This window comes from Coregonus lavaretus, assembly GCF_964263955.1.
Source record: "Coregonus lavaretus genome assembly, chromosome: 5".
In the NCBI taxonomy this organism is placed as follows: Eukaryota; Metazoa; Chordata; class Actinopteri; order Salmoniformes; family Salmonidae; genus Coregonus; species Coregonus lavaretus.
This window is the reverse complement of record NC_139992.1, coordinates 34,907,236-34,924,920: the sequence shown is the minus strand read 5'-3', so window position 1 is coordinate 34,924,920 and position 17,685 is coordinate 34,907,236. Positions and strand designations below refer to the sequence as shown.

At 41.9% G+C, this 17,685-nt stretch overlaps 1 protein-coding gene across 6 annotated transcripts in view; it reads left to right on the top strand.

Annotated features, from left to right (window-relative positions):
- lmo7a (LIM domain 7a) overlaps positions 1-17,171 on the top strand; it is a 110,623-nt gene extending 93,452 nt beyond the window's left edge. For 5 of the 6 annotated variants that reach the window (XM_084161117.1, XM_084161114.1, XM_084161118.1 and 2 more), the window contains 11 exons: positions 3,624-3,649; positions 4,418-4,525; positions 5,161-5,253; positions 5,351-5,754; positions 8,495-8,551; positions 10,345-10,400; positions 12,797-12,992; positions 13,402-13,761; positions 15,066-15,174; positions 16,013-16,115; positions 16,366-17,171. In XM_084161117.1, the coding sequence (XP_084017243.1) occupies positions 3,624-3,649; positions 4,418-4,525; positions 5,161-5,253; positions 5,351-5,754; positions 8,495-8,551; positions 10,345-10,400; positions 12,797-12,992; positions 13,402-13,761; positions 15,066-15,174; positions 16,013-16,115; positions 16,366-16,388 (1,535 nt within the window). In that variant the 3' untranslated portion in view covers positions 16,389-17,171. The remainder of the gene's footprint in view (positions 1-3,623; positions 3,650-4,417; positions 4,526-5,160; positions 5,254-5,350; positions 5,755-8,494; positions 8,552-10,344; positions 10,401-12,796; positions 12,993-13,401; positions 13,762-15,065; positions 15,175-16,012; positions 16,116-16,365) is intronic. The other variant, XM_084161116.1, reaches the window with a different exon arrangement.
- Positions 17,172-17,685: the final 514 nt, after the last annotated feature.

Genomic DNA, 17,685 nt, shown 5'->3' with positions numbered 1-17,685 from the left:
AATTTGGAAATTATTTTATACCAATACAATTGCTCAGAGAAACACATTTTGTTTAACAAGTAAAACCTTTTTACAAAAATGTCAAAATTATTGACACCCCTGTTTTCAATACCTTCCAATACCTCACCTTGCGAGGATAAAATGTTTGAGTTGAAGAACACATTGGGAGGGATCTTAGACCATTCCGCCATACAGAATCCTTCCAGATCCTTGATATCATTTGTCTGCGCTTATGGACTGCCCTCTTCAATTCAAACCACAAGTCTTCAATGTGTTTCATGTCTGGAGAACAGTTGATTTTGTGGCCAATTAACCATTTATTTTTGGATTTTGATGTGTGCTTGGGGTTACTGTCTTGCTGGAAGAGACACTAGGTTTTTGGTGAAAATGTCCTGGTACTGGGTAAATTTCATGATGCCATTGACCTTAACAAGGGCCCCAGGACCAGTGGAAGCAAAATAGCCACATAACATCAAAGATCCACCACAATATTTTATGTTTATGCATTCTCATTTAGACGCCAAACCCACCACTGGTGTGCGTGGCCAAATAACTATATTTTCATGACCAAAGCACTGGTGCGAATCCAAGTGCCAATGCCATTTGGCAAACTCCAGGCGTTTACATTTGTTGGATAACATGAAAAATATAAATCTTTGGCCACGCAGCATCATCAAGGACCCCCACACACCCTAGCCATGAGCTGTTCACTCCCTTACCGTCAGTTTCTATCTACAAGCAATCAGACTGCTGAAGACTTGTACTGAACTGACCACCTGCACTGACTCTCCGCACTTTAGCACACATGCACTCACGCACGCACACACCCACACATATATACTTTCATGCTACATACACATCACAACTTTCTGCTACCCATATTATTATATTTTATTAATTCTTATTGTTGTTGCATTGTTGAGAAGGAACCTGCAAATAAGAATTTTGTTGGATGGTGTATACCATGTGTATCCCGTACATATGTCTAATACAATTTTGACCCCAACCTCTTTGAGGGAAAAAATATGACTTGTTAAACAAAATCTCTTTCTCTGAGTATAAGTATCAAATAATATAGTTTCCCCTTTGTGAATACAATATAGCTTATAGAGTGGGGGAAAAAAGTATTTAGTCAGCCACCAATTGTGCAAGTTCTCCCACTTAAAAAGATGAGAGAGGCCTGTAATTTTCATCATAGGTACACGTCAACTATGACAGACAAAATGAGATTTTTTTTCTCCAGAAAATCACATTGTAGGATTTTTAATGAATTTATTTGCAAATTATGGTGGAAAATAAGGATTTGGTCAATAACAAAAGTTTCTCAATACTTTGTTATATACCCTTTGTTGGCAATGACACAGGTCAAACATTTTCTGTAAGTCTTCACAAGGTTTTCACACACTGTTTGGCCCATTCCTCCATGCAGTGATGTTTTGGGGCTGTTGCTGGGCAACACGGACTTTCAACTCCCACCAAAGATTTTCTATGGGGTTGAGATCTGGAGACTTGCTAGGCCACTCCAGGACCTTGAAATGCTTCTTACACCGGGCGGTGTGTTTGGGATCATTGTCATGCTGAAAGACCCAGCCTCGTTTCATCTTCAATGCCCTTGCTGATGGAAGGAGGTTTTCACTCAAAATCTCACGATACATGGCCCCGTTCATTCTTTCCTTTACACGGATCAGTCGTCCTGGTCCCTTTGCAGAAAAACAGCCCCAAAGCATGATGTTTCCACCTCTATGCTTCACAGTAGGTATGGTGTTCTTTGGATGGAACTCAGCATTCTTTGTCCTCCAAACACGACGAGTTGAGTTTTTACCAAAAAGTTATATTTTGGTTTCATCTGACCACATGACATTCTCCCAATCCTCTTCTGGATCATCCAAATGCACTCTAGCAAACTTCAGATGGGCCTGGACATGTACTGGCTTAAGCAGGGAGACACGTCTGGCACTGCAGGATTTGAGTCCCTGGCGGCATAGTGTGTTACTGATGGTAGGCTTTGTTACTTTGGTCCCAGCTCTCTGCAGGTCATTCACTAGGTCCCCCCGTGTGGTTCTGGGATTTTTGCTCACCGTTCTTGTGATCATTTTGACCCCACGGGGTGAGATCTTGCGTGGAGCCCCAGATCGAGGGAGATTATCAGTGGTCTTGTATGTCTTCCATTTCCTAAAAATTGCTCCCACAGTTGATTTCTTCAAACCAAGCTGCTTACCTATTGTAGATTCAGTCTTCCCAGCCTGGTGCAGGTCTACAATTTTGTTTCTGATGTCCTTTGACAGCTCTTTGGTCTTGGCCATAGTGGAGTTTGGAGTGTGACTGTTTGAGGTTGTGGACAGGTGTCTTTTATACTGATAACAAGTTCAAACAGGTGCCATTAATACAGGTAACGAGTGGAGGACAGAGGAGCCTCTTAAAGAAGAAGTTACAGGTCTGTGAGAGCCAGAAATCTTGCTTGTTTGTAGGTGACCAAATACTTATTTTCCACCATAATTTGCAAATAAATTCATTAAAAATCCTACAATGTGATTTTCTGGATTTTTTTCCTCAATTTGTCTGTCATAGTTGACGTGTACCTATGATGAAAATTACAGGCCTCTCTCATCTTTTTAAGTGGGAGAACTTGTACAATTGGTGGCTGACTAAATACTTTTTTTCCCCACTGTAATTTATTTTATACAGTCATATTTACTCCTTGTCAATAATTTCGGACCTCACTGTACATGTATCTATGGCTCTGGGCTATTCACTAAGCCATACGCCTGGAAAGTTATGCTATCACAAGACTGAATCAGGTGCCATGTGTAGTCAGGTGTGTGGTACAGTAGGTTGGCATGATGTCCAGGTGTCACACATTGGCTCCCCTCCCGCTCAACCTTGCATGCTGTGCTGTGCTATGCTGGTGCTCTTGTGTTTTTATTAATAGCCAATGCTTCTGCATGCATCAATATCAACATGATTTTTGGTGACTGGTGACTTAGTTTGACTTTTGTGTCCTATTCCTGTTTGCATCTTGTGCATGCTTGTTGTGATCGGTTTAAAAATTATTTTATTTTCATGAGATGTTAATACGTTGAATCTAGTTATTGTGATGTGCTTTGGTAACACACCAACAGTATGTTGGTACCTACTATTCAGCAGTCAGACTGGTATTCTGTCAAAATCATAGACTCCTTGTGGCATTATTGGCAACACTGGAGGTGAATTTAAAAGAAATTTTGTTTGCTTCATGCTGATTTTAAAACATCTCAAATTATAGCTGAGGGTTTGGTTAAAGTTTAAACACCATTTAATAGTTTTAGAAGTTTAAACACTAAAATCTGAAGTCAAACTCAACCTCTGATAAGAGTTGAGGTTTTAACAAGCCTGTCAGCTTTCTTTCTGTGTGGTATATAGCCAGGTGTGTGTAATTTAAATACATGTATTACATCTATCCTAGGTGCCAGTCTGTGTCTGCTTTAGCAAACGTTCAATTGTCTTGACAAACATGGCAATGATGTAGTATTTTGGAATATAGAAACAGTGTGCTTGACGTGGCAGCATACTGAATGCTCTATAACACTCTGAGATATAACTATAAACGTTTAGAGCTATTTGATTATGTTTATTCTTTTTTCAAGGAGGATCAGATTCTGTGATATCAGATGTAAGTAATACTATTTCATATTTACAACAAAAAAAAATTCTTAAAACAAGTGGTTGGGGTTTTTGCTCTGAACTGCGTTCTCAAGCATACAGCTTCTTTGTAAGTGGATAGCAGTCATTACGACGCATTGACCCGTCATTATGAGTGACATCTTTACTGTGTGGAATAGTTATGGGTTATTTAACTACCACCCCAGGGGCAGGATCTGTAGCTCCCTTAAATTCCTTGATTGCCCAGTTACCTTGACTACAGGGCAGAGAATGCTAGTCCAAATTCCCCAACCTTTGTGTCATTGATTATTGTACTATGAACAATCTTTGAAACTGGATAATGATTATTATAACTTGAGTGGACTGAAGCATCTGCGGCTCACTTTGAAAAGGCTGACGGAAGGAATAACCTACTGTTTAACAGTATGAAAATGTATGCACTCACTAACTGTAAGTCGCTCTGGATAAGAGTGTCTGCTAAATGACTAAAATGTAAAATGCAAGTTTGTAATTCGCATCTTTGTCATGGACACTGAAATACTGTACATGGGTAGCACGTTAATACATAAACAATGAAATATTGAAATAAAAAACAAGTGAAATGCATGAAAATATGTATAAGGGTTGGGGAGACTCAAATAGTTTTGTTGATTGAATTACTTGTATTCAAGCATCAGATAGAAACAAAAATGCTGTTATTAGTGTATTGGCAGGATAAGTTTGACCTATAAAGTAATAAAGGCAATGTCTCTCCTCTCCTCTTCCTCTCCTCTGTCAGATGCCCGTTCCCTCCATCACTCCCTCCTCTAACCACTGGTCCTGGGACCTGGAGGAGGAGTGCAGGAGGCAGGAGAAATGGCAGAAAGAGCAGGAGAGACTTCTACAGGTGAAATGCTGTAGTGTGTGTGTGTGTGGACGATAGCAGAGAAAACAGTCTATAGTTTGGGTGGCTAAAGTCTTTGGCAATTTTTCGGGCCTTCCGTCTGGTATAGAGGTCCTGGCAGGGAGCTCGACCCCAGTGATGTACTGGGCCGCCCGCACCACCCTCTGTAGCACTTTGCGGTCGAGGGCAGTGCAGTTGCCATACCAAGTGGTGATTCAGCCAGTCAAGATGCTCTCAATGGGGCAGCTGTATAACTTTTTGAAGATCTGAGGGCCCATGCCAAATCTTTTCATCCTCCTGACGGGGAAGAGGCTCTTTCGTGTCCTCTTCACAACTGTGTTGGTGTGTGGACTATGTTAAGTCCTTAGTGATGTGGACAACAAGGAACTTGAAGCTCTCGACCCTGCTCTATTCCCCCTGCTTCCTGTAGTCTATGATACACCCCTTGGTCTTACTGATGTTGAGGGAGAGGTTGTTGTCCTGGCACCACACTGCCAGGTCTCTGACCTCCTCCCTGTAGGCTGTCTCATCTCTGTCTGTGATCAGGCCTACTTGTTGTTTGATTGTGATTTAAAAGTTGTTGTCAGTAAGTATAGTGACCAAAACTCCAGAGAAACTGTGTGTGTGTTTGTGATCAGGAGAAATACCGTCGGGACCAGGAGAAACTGGAGGAGGAGTGGTGTCGGGCCCAGCAGGAGGCTGTGACCGAGGGGGGCAGACACCACCAAGAGGTGAGGAGCCATAACACTATAACAACATAATTTTCTGGTAGGAAACTGAGACACGAACTCTGGCTTTGGCTTTATCCCTTTACTGTCTGTTTCTCAGGAGCCGAGCAGCAGGAGTATCAGCCTCCTCTGCCCGCTCCGCCAGCCCATCCTGCCCTGGGAGGACCAGGAGGTACAGGAGGAGGAGAGGAGGAGGAGGGAAGAGGAGGAGGCACAGCGAAGACAGGAGGAGGAGAAGAGGAGAATGGAGGAAGAGCAGCGAAGGCGGGAGGAGAGGATGAGGAGGATGGAGGAGGAGCGAGAGCTGTTGCGTCTTCAGGAGGAGAGGAAGAGGGAGAAGCAAGAGGAGGATGAGAGGAGACAGAAGGAAGAGGAGGAGCTGAGATGGCAAAGGAGGAAGGAGAAAGAGAGGGAGGAGGAGGAAGAGAGGGAGGAGAGGAGGCATCAGGAGGCTGCTGAACAACAGCGCATGGAGAAAGCGAGAATGCAGGAGCAGCAGCAATGGTTAATAATAATAATATTTTCTTTAAAGGGAAATTTCACCCAAATTACAAAATTACATATTGGTTTCCTTACCCTGTAAGCAGTCTATAAACAAGGTATGACAGCAATCCATGCTTTGGTTTAGTTTCCCTGGCACTGTTTCGAAATGCTAACATTTTAGCATTCATGGCACAAATCCAATGCATGTCATGGTACCTATATTAGCATTTTTCGCACATCATGTCCATATTATCCTAAAGTATCTCAAATTGATTATATAGATGAACAAAGTAACTTTTAGATGATGGTCAACTTTCCATTTTAATGCTTTTTTGTTTTGATATTCTGTATACATTACAATAATTATTTTTATTTTCACCCAGTTTTTTTTGTTTAGCTTTTTACAATGATAATGATTTGCAATAATACCGTTTTTTTCTCCTCCATAATTCCTCCTTCCTATCCCACCCAGTTAATTTCTTGAAGAATATTTACGTACAGTCCAAATATACACTGAACAAAAATATAAACGCAACATACAACAATTTCAAAGATTTTACTGAGTTACAGTTCATGAAAGAAAATCAGTCAATTTAAATAAATTCATTAGGCCCTAATGTATGGATTTTACATGACTGGGAATACAGATATCCACATATTTGGTCACAAATACCTTTAAAAAAAAGTGGATCAGAAAACCAGTCAGTGTCTTGTGTGACCACCATTTGCCTCATGCAGCGCGACACAGCTCCTTCGCGTAGGGCTGGTACAGTTGAAACCTGGATTCATCTGTGAAGAGCACACTTCTCCAGCATGCCAGTGGCCATCGAAGGTGAGCATTTGCCCACTGAAGTCAGTTATAACGCCAAACTGCAGTCAGGTCAAGACCCTGAGGACGACGAGCACCCAGATTACTTTCCCAGAGATGGTTTCTGACAGTTTGTGAAGTCAGCATGCCAAGTTTACGCTCCCTCAAACTTTGCGACATCTGTGGCATTGTGTTTAGTAACAAAACTTCACATCTTAGAGTGGTGTTTTCTTGTCCCCAGCACAAGGTGCACCTGTGTAATGATCATGCTTTTTAATCAGCTTCTTCATATGCCACCCCTGTCAGGTGGATGGATTAACTTGGCAAAGGAGAAATGCTCACTAACAGGAATGTAAACAAATTTGTGCACAAAGTTTGAGAGAAAACAGCTTTTTGTGCATATGGAACATTTCTGGGATCTTTTTGTTTCAGCTCACTTTACATGTTGTGTTTTTATTTTTGTTCAGTGTATATATATTTTTCTGGTAGTGGAAGAAGGATAAATTAGCCTTATCTAGAGTTCAAGCTGAACAGAAGTTGAATGAGTTCAATACTTTCAGCAAGCACATTAATAAAGAGAAGGATGCCGGATAACAGTAGTGGTCTTGCTGAAGCAAGTACACTAATAAATCAATAAAAATATATAAAAAAGAAACAAAAGACGATTTCCATTGTTTTGCATGTACAGTTTTAAACTAAATGTAAGGATTAGAAAATAAAATAAAAATATCAAAATATGAAAGCAATTAAGGCAAAGATATCAGCAATACTGTATACTATAGCAACTGCTAAATATATATATTTTTACTTGATTCTGTTCAGTGGCTTCTTTGTGCGTAAATCATGGTTTCAAATGTTTGAGGATCTAGTGCCTCTGCCTTATGCTAGTTACCTCTTATAGATCCAAGGTTTTATTTACATTTATTAAAAACTACATGACCAAAAGTATGTGGACACCTGCTCGTCGAACATCTAATTCCAAAATCATGGGCGTTAATATGCGTTGTCCCCCGTTTGCTGCTATAACAGCCTCCACTCTTCTGGGAAGGCTTTCCACTAGATGTTAGAACATTGCTGCAGGGACTTGCTTCCATTCAGCCACAAGAGCTGAGGTCGGGCACTGATGTTGGGCGATTAGGCCTGGCTCGCAGTCAGTGTTCCAATTCATCCCAAAGGAGTTCGATGGGGTTGAGGTCAGGTCTCTGTGCTGCCCAGTCAAGTTCTGCCACACCGATCTCAACAAACCATTTCTGTTGCTCCTAGACGTTTCAACTTCACAATAACAGCACTTACAGTTGACCGGTGCAGCTCTAGCTAGGCAGAAATTTGACGAACTGACTTGTTGGAAAGGTGGCGTCCTATGACAGTGCCACGTGGAAATGCACTGAGCTCTTCAGTAAGGCCATTCTACTGCCTATATTTGTCTATGGAAATTGCATGACTTTGTGCTTGATTTTATACGCATGTCAGCAACGGGTGTGGCTGAAATAGCAGAATCAACTCATTTGAAGGGGTGTCCACATACTTTTGTATATATAGTGTATCTTTTTTATTCTAGCCCATCGATCTTATCTTTTGTCATTACAGAAATAATCTTAAAGTGCCTTTAAGGCTTTAAGATTTGTGTGTACTAAATCTGTGCTTTAATCTTCAGAGGCTTATTGTAAACACTAGCTTATTGTAAACATTATGATTGAAATAATTCATTAATAACACATTTTTGCCTGCACTATTGTCTACTTTAAAAAATTGAGTAGTAACCTCTAACTCCCACTAATGGTCTTCCTGTGCTTTGTCCTCTATGCCTGTGTTTTGTCCTGTCTGTCTATCTGTCCATCTGTCTGTCTCTGTACCCCCTCTATCTCTGTTTCTGTCTGTATCCCCTATTCCCTATCTATATTCTCTCTACTGCTGCTGCTGTAACCCCATAACCCTTTCGCTGCTGGATGGCAGGTTGGGGGACTCCTATGGCTATGCCAAGGTCCAGCCTGAGATATCAATGGCAGACAGGTCAGTGTGTGTATGCCAAGGTCCAGCCTAGACATCAGTCTGTGTGTGTGAGTCAGACCTGGGTTAGAATATTGGAAAAACCTTTCAAATACTTTGAGCGTTTGCTTGAGTCTGCCTTGAGTGCCAGATGGGAAATGGGCTGGGTCTGCAGTTTCTGGACCGTTCCAATGGTTTATTAAGCCAGGTCTGCGCAGATAAAGTTTTTGATATGATTTTTCAAGTGTTTGAAACCCAGGTCTGGTGTGAGTGTGTGCGTGTGTGCATGCATTAGAATGGCCATGGCTTTGCCTCTGTTGCAAACAGACAAACATACAGTATGACTGTGGGTAATCTAGCCTTTTATAAACACATTTCATGCAATTCTACGTCATTTTACATGACTGGAGACAAGCATAATCGTTTTTTAGTACAACACCAGAGCATGTGAGCTGAGTGGAGTGAGGCGTCGCACGTCCTCCAATTTTACTCTGGTACCGCTGAAGCATGTGCTCTGGGCATGCTCTAACCAGCATATTTCGGTTCCTTTATCACCATTCTTATAATTAGGCCTATTCTCTTTATTTAGCCTACCCCACCACTAGTATTGCGCTGTGGTGAATGATGGACGGAGTCAGGCGCAGGAGTAAAATAACCGGATGCAGATTTATTCCTTCCAGACATACAATGCGCCTACAACGGCAATCGAAACAGGTACAGGGGAAACAATCCTCCCTGACCAAACACAGTCTCAGAAAATACAATAAATGTAATGACAGGCTACACAGCACAGTCGTTGGTTAGGCAGCACAAAATGTTTTACATCAGCAAGAGCAGGCCAGCCAGGGCTCTTGTTTGGGATAGCCTAATTTTATTTGCAAAAACTTGGGAAGGAAGTACATTTTCTTAGATATATAACCTTGTGCTGTGCTTCTCGAGCATGCATTTATTATAGTCCAATTGTATAGCCTATAGTATATCTATATGCTATGGATAATTTAATTGAGACCACAGGCGCACCTGATATTGCACTATAAAGGGAATAGGGTGCCATTTGGGACACACTCTTGCTCTAATGTTTACCTGAACAGAAGAACACATCTCTCTAATTATCTGATTTGATTATTTGATCATTAAAAGTACATTACATTTACATTTTACATTTTAGTCATTTAGCAGACGCTCTTATCCAGAGCGACTTACAGTTAGTGAATACATATTTTTTTATACTGGCCCCCCGTGGGAATCGAACCCACAACCCTGGCGTTGCAAACGCCATGCTCTATCAACTGAGCTACATCCCTGCCGGCCATTCCCTCCCCTACCCTGGACGACGCTGGGCCAATTGTGCGTCGCCCATGAGTCTCCCGGTCGCGGCCGGCTGCGACAGAGCCTGGATTCGAACCAGGATCTCTAGTGGCACAGTTAGCACTGCGATGCAGTGCCTTAGACCACTGCGCCACTCAGGAGTACATAGTAGGCTGCTCCAGCCGGAGACAATATATTGGACTGTACGTATTTGAAAATACATGTTATTACCTTCCTGTATTTACGCACACCTGAGCATGTAACAGTATTTCACTCCAAGGATGTGACCCAAATGGCACCCTATTCCCTACATAAATAATAATAATATAGTGCACTACTTTTGATCAGAGTCAAATGTAGTGCACTATGTAGGGAATAGGGTGCCATTTGGGACGTAGACCAAAGTAAATCAATAATATGTGACTTTTAATGAATCTGTTTTCCAGTGATTTGAGAGATAATTAATATTATTGATTATGCACAAATTATGTGTTTTATGTGTTTTGCAGGGCAAAGTCTAAATCTACTCCAGAGCTAGATGACGTGGAGAAACCAGAGACTAAAGGTCAGTGGGGATTAATTATAATAAGGTATTATTATTTATGTCCTCATCAATGTCTTCATCAATATTCATTCATCCTTTGGAGGAAGTTGGGGGGGGGGGGGGGGGGGGGGCATTACAGAAGCTTGGAAACACAAAGACATTTCAAAAGGAGGAAAATAATTAGTAGGAGCATCTTTTGTCATCCTTTCGATGTCGCCAGTTGACTTTAGGTGCAGTATAACTTTAGCTAGCTAGCTATTTTTTACGAACTTGGCTAGCTAATGGCAACATTGCCATCTCTCTAAAGTAAATTAGAAAATAAAGTTGTGTCCTACTAATTATTTGCCTGCTTTAGCAATATCATCGTATTTCCACGCCACTATAGTATAATTTAGATGAAATTAGCCTCCATTCAGAATGACTGGGCATCAGTCATCAGTCGGGCACCAATATGTACGGTGTCCAATCAAAAACGTATCTTTTGAACAATGGGTAAAATAATATGTTCATTGTGTAGATACTCCTCCAAGAAAACCAATGGTCCAAATCTCATCTCTATCATAATCCATAAAAAAGTTATTCAAATTTTTACTCTTGTAGGATGGCCAAAATTAGGGTGATTTAAATCAATGGAGGCCAGAGGGGAATAAAAGTGGTTACAAATCTGGAAAATAGCATTGCGTCAGCTAGGCTGGATGCTGTGCAAGAACTAAGGCTAACTGACAGGCTCACCGTTGAACTAGTCATCTTTCTTATCGAATCCGGAAGGACATAAAACCATATAGAGGTGTCAAAGTTGCGTCAATTCAAATCTGGTATTAGGAACAAAAGAGGTCAATACACGTCTTCTAAATAGACTAGTATTTTAATTAATGTAAAACCTTCAATGGTAAATATTATGTTCGTATATACGGGCTCCTTGAAATACCTCGCAGGGCAGACAGAGAACTAATCCATTGTTTCAGATTGTTCTTCAAATACTCTTGACAGTTCTCAGTTCCTGCTCTCTGCTGGCCAATCAGAGTAGAGGCTGAGCGTGGTTTAGACTTACTCAGCCTATCCGTTGACGCACGGGCTGGTCCCAACCCCTTGGCGCATCCCGGTTGCCAGGCATAAGTTTATCATAACAACCTGTCATGGTGAGAAGAGCCAGCTCCCCTAGACACCATTCCTACGTCCAAGGATGGTTCACAGATCACAAAGAACCAGTATAGTCTAGTATTTGGAGACACAAATTATCTTACCCCCTAAAACAGCTCTTCACATCAATCATAGCTTGCCAGGTGACACAACCTACATCAGCCCAGTCTAGAATGCATTCTTTCTAAGTTAGTCATCCCATCAATTATGAGAATAATAAATCCCCCATAGAGGTAAGATAGATATTTTAGTGTACGCTTTTCAAATTAATGCGAAATTCCTGTTGTTTTCCGGAGATTGCGGCACTGAGCGTACTGCCAGCTTTTTATTTTCAAAGCCTTTTAAATGTATTCAGTTCGGTAATTTGGCTTTTTGCAACCAGTGGAAACAACTTTGCAGACGACCACCACAACATGTAAAATCCTCAAAAGTCGCTGCGAGAAAGCAGCACAGCTCTTTCAACAGAGCTCTGTGCTTATTATTGTATTAGGTTACAAAATCCTATTTTTTGGATATAATGTTAATGATATGTTAGAGAAAGACCCCACTGAACATGAAGAATCATATTTGTCTTGGTAAAATGTATTTTATAACAAAAGTGCGTTTTCACCAACTCTCGGCAGAGTGGGTGGACACCCTACAATATGGCTGCGGTGTCTGTAGAATGTTCATAAAAGGCAACGATGCGACTCCATGAATAGGAGTCAGTGAGTGTGATCTGTATCTGTAGAGGCTGTACTCAGACACTTTTAGCCAAGCTAGCGGTTTGTGTCTGTGCCACTGTGTCAGTGAGTGTGAACACACTGTGCCCAGGCTGGTACGGCTGCTCGGGGGGCATGGCCCAGAAGTTACTGGAGGAGGAGTTGAGACGTAAAGCAGACAAAAATGCACAGAGTCTCCTGGCCGCGTCCGAGCTGGAGTTGGAGAGGAGAAACATCCTGAACGCCATGAGATACAGAGAGACAGAAAGAGGTGTGGTTCACGGCCTCTGCCGTTCCTCGACTGCTCCTGACCTCTCCTGTCTAATCAATGCAGGACCCAATCAATCAAGCAATCAGCTCAGCTGATCAATCGCGTTTGGCATGAAGAGTCAGACACTTCCAGATTTTACAATCTGTCTTGATCATGAATCACTGGTCGTATTGTTGTTTCCTGATTGTTTGATTCCTGATCGATGGATGAATCATAGGCTCTCATGTCTATCTCCTGACTCCTTCCTCTCCCATTGGCTCTCGTCTTTATTTACTGACTCCCTCTCCTCTCTCATTGGTCCACAGTTACTAGCAGCGGTGGGCTGGGCGAGGCATCGTGGAGGAATGGCCAGCAGAGCCTGTCCCAGGCAGAGCTAGAGAGGCAGCAGATCCTGCAGGAGATGAAGAAGAAAACCCACCTGGCCACAGACAACAGCTGGATCCGCCAGCGCTCCACCAGCACCACCACCAGCAAGGACCCCATTGCCAGCCCCATCAGCAGGTGCTCGACTGTGGCTCCGCTGGCCTGGGGGTGTGGGGGTGGTGGATCAGTACAGTACACTGTGTGTGTTGAATGATAGGGTTAAGCCAGCCTTGGGCTCACCTGGGGCTCCGCTGGCCTGGGGTACGCTGTCCATATTAGGATAGCTCCACATGACTCTGACACATCTTTCATGGATTTGTGACTGTTCTAATAAGGACACCGTGCCAACTGTGTCCATATAACCTACAACAAAAACTGGAGTAAAGATCACATTTCTTAGTGGTTTGGGGCTCTAGCCTGCATGCCAGTCTGTTTCCTGTTTCAGTTTTCAGAGGAGTCAATATCAACATAGTTGGCCTGTGGTGTTCAGGATATGTGGGTGCTTACGCTAACCCACTAACATCCACTAATGTGTTCAACTTTTCAGAGGTGAGTCTCTGGACAACCTGGACACCACGACCCGCTCTTCTTGGCGCTCATCGTGGTCAACCTCATCCATCCCGAACTACAACTGGCCTCAATCTGCCCTTTCCAGCCTCAACACCACATCCTCCTACGGCGATGGTGGCTACGGCAGTGGTGGCTATGGCGATGGTGGCGGCGGCGGGGTCCGAGGTCGTCCAGGCTCAGCCACCCTGCCCTCCTCCCTCTCCATGAGCTCCCTCAGAGGGTCCGGGGGGAGGAACCCGTCTTCTGGGTCCAAATGCTCGTCATCGCCATCTCCCTCCCCCACTCCTTCTCCTGGCCTCGAACGCGAGTCACGCCCATCCTCGCAGCAACGCAGCAGGTAAACATCCAACTTCCAATCACATGGCAGAATGCTGCTTACCAAAATAACTGAGTAGGTAGATTTGCTCCCATATACAGTGTCAGATATTGGAGGTAAAAGTCTGATTCTAGATCTGGGGTTAACGGGTAACACCAATTTGGGAGAATCTCTTATTCAATGGCTTAAAGTGATGTACAGTGAGGGGAAAAAAGTATTTGATCCCCTGCTGATTTTGTACGTTTGCCCACTGACAAAGAAATTATCAGTCTATAATTTTAATGGTAGGTTTATTTGAACAGTGAGAGACAGAATAACAACAACAAAAATGTTAGCTATTAAAATCAGATCCAACAATAATATCAAGGGTTTAGAAATCCAGGGCTTAAAAACAAAGCTGACAATTCATGTTTTCTTTTAAATCCACAATTTGGATCCCTGCACAGCCTCATAGAGGATCTAGATAATGTTTCTAACCTCTCTGGATTACAACCAAATTATTACGTATTGGATCGCTAAAAAATACAACTTTTACATTATCGTGTAGTTTACAAATAAAATGGTCTGACTGTGAACTGGACATACTCTGTATTCATATCCCGAAAGAAAGAAATGATCTCAATACAATACATTTTTATAGAAAGTTAGCAATAATAGATACTATCTTGCTACCATGGAAAAGACAATACCTGTCTATTTGTGAAAAAATATACAGTATATTTACAAAGAAATATATATGAAGGATTGGAAATTATGCAGACAATTACATTGATAGATTGTGGGTTCTATCTGCAATATTAAAGCTAATCTACACCCTGGGATTACACTCCACCAAGCAATCCTCCTCAGCAAAACTTCACTGACGCTAGCCCAATGTTATAAATGCTGAATTTCCACGCAGAGTCCTTAGTGCGGTCCGTGGTAAAAACACAAATTGTTTACTGAACCACTCGAGGTATGCTTAGTGGAATGTAAATACAGTCTTGTTGTTGCTTTCTAGCACTGTTTTTTATTTAACATGAGCTCCATGCATTTACTTCCTCAGGTTATTATGACCTTTGACCCAATGCCTTTTCCTGAACGTATTGGTGGGTCGGTGGGCATGTGTATTGGGGTGGCAGGTAGCCTAGCGGTTGGGCCTGTAACTGACTAGGTGAAAAATCTGTCTGTGTCCTTAATGTACTTAACGTAATTGCTCCTGTAAATCGTTCTGGTTAAGAGTGTCTGCTAAATGACTAAAATGTAAATGTATTCTCGGTTATCCAGTCTGTGTGTGTATTGTGGGTTCTCCAGTCGAGTCACGGTTCTGCGATCTGTAATCTCAGGTCAGTGAGTGGCAAGAAAATCTGTACGTTCTGTGACACGGCGCTGGGCAAGGGAGCCGCCATGATCATCGAGTCCCTGGGACTCTGCTATCATTTGACCTGTTTCAAGGTGAGAGTTCAAAGTTCAAGACCGGACCTCCCTGAATTGGAGACTGAGGTTGTGATTGGTCAATTGCAGAGACTAAACCTGCCTGGTCATCTCAGTACTAACCTTATCAACAGAATGAGACTGTCCTAATATGGACACCATGACCCTGATCAATGTGATACTAACCTAAACAGCATGAAGGGATCACAATCTGGTCTGATCCTGTATAACGACACATACAAAACCAAGGAAACAGAATTCCAAAGTGAATAGTAACTTCCAATGATTACCATTTATTTATGGTTTCCAGTTTAACTTGACTGGAGTAATGTTTCCACTAACTTTTCAGTTAATTGAAAAATACACTATCTTCCAAATTCTCTAAGCTCTAAAACTTGCTACGGAAATGGCAAACAGTATTGGCACATTGTTTTCATGGTTTTCTGAATGTGTCATGAAATCTGATTGCATTTGTGCTAAACCCCACTAATCAATCCTTCACCTCACTATTTCCTAACACGAACACACTTTATTTTGATTAATTCATCCTGGGGCTTCTGACATCACAACAAGCTTCCAAAAGTCCCTACATGTATGCTTGGGCTTGAACTGTCAGTTTCACTAATCTCATTGGTCTCTCTGTCTCTGTCAGTCTAGTGTCAGGTGTGTCTCATTTGCTCTGTCTATCTGGTTGTGGCTCCGTGGGTATATGTCTTACCACTCTCCCAATGGCTGCTCCTTCTGTGTGTGTGGAACTCGTCTTTCCTCCAGAGGGCAACTGTCCTCTCCTCTCCTCATCTGGGAGTGAGGGATCTGGGCTAGCTCTCATTGACCGTTCCCCTCTCTCCCTAACTTCCAGTGCATTGACTGTAAGTCCGACCTGGGAGGATCGGAGGCCGGAGCTGAGGTCAGAATACGGAACCGACAGCTCTACTGTAACTCCTGCTACATGCGATTCAAGAGTGAGTATGACTGACTTCAGCCGGGTACCAGTTGAAAAGTGAGGCAACTAGATTATAAAACTCCATAGTCCTATTTGACCGGTATCGCCAATAGTAACAGGATTCCTGTTACTATGTGTCCTGTTGTGTTGTGTTGTGTCAGTTATATTATGTTTAGTTGTGCCGTGTCATTTAGTAATATGCTGTGTTTGCATTATCAAATAGTATCATTTGGTATCATGTTATAACCTCTATCTTCTTTCTCTTCTAGCTGGACAGCCAACCTCCATGTGACATCGCTGTACTACAGCAGATAGAGGAAGAGACTATTCTTGACAACAACCCATGAACACTGCAAGCACGGCAACAAGCCGTAACACTTTGCTAGATGACAACTTTAGATGTATTAATGTGTATTATGATTCTGAAAAAAGCCCTTATTCTTCAATGAACTACTAGCTTATTATTTATTTTTACTGTGTGCATGAGACGGTGAGATTGACCAAAAAAGTTAACATGTTTATGTCATAGTATTATTATTACCAATTGCTTGTACAAATTATGAGGGACGTGCATGCACCTGCAAGTTTGAGACTTTTACCAGGAAATAGGGTTGGAAAATTATGAAAACTTTCACAAAGTTCCCAGGTTTTTCACAATCCCGGATGGAGGGTTTGGTGAATTTTGCAACCCTAGCTGGAAACAATACTGGAAATTGATGTTGGTGTTGTCCATAAGATTATTGATCCTGATTACTTCATATTTCAGAGACGTAAGAGTTTTCGTGCTAGGCTGAGGGAAGCCTGCAGTTTCTTCTCCTTTAGGGTTCCTTTTCAGCTCCACCTTTTTTGTTTGTGATGGTGGGAAGAATATTTACATTCAAAAGATATTTAAAAAACTGGCATGGTTGGATAGAGAGACTGAGGACTTATTGGGGAGTTGTTCTTTCTCATTATTTGAGTAAATCTTATACATTTGAGATGTTAAGATTTTCTTTGCCAGAGAAAAAATATATAGCGTATGGGATTGAGGTAAATGTTGTTCAATAACATTTTTAAATAAAAATTGTGATCCCGACTCGGACTTCGTCTTTTTTAAAAGCAGGTAACTGTATTTTGTCATTCTATTTTGTACCATGATAATTATGACAACAGGAGTCTGTCTCTTGCTGTCTATTAGTGCTGAGTGATTATCCAAAATGTCAGTTATTCTTTCAGTTTTTAAACAACTAATTGACCGATATTTCAATTATTTAAATACCATTTAGTTCTTTTTTTTCTTCTGTGAGATCACTGCTCAGTTTCTGTAGAGATAAATCAGATCAAGTCCGAACTGTGCAATATAGTAGGGAGTTGTAGTTTCCAACATGCCAATGTTTTACATAGTTTTGCACAGAAAATGTGGTAATTAACTACAATGATCATAATCCATTGCGCTTGTCCAGTTTCGGTCTGTGTGGCGCAGAAACTTGACAGAGACAAGTGAGAAAGCGCAAGAGGGATAGAAAGCATACCTGAAAAAACATGATCTAAGTGATTTATAGTTGGTATTCAGCGGTCATAAAAGTGTGCCTTATTTTGAAGAACTACTA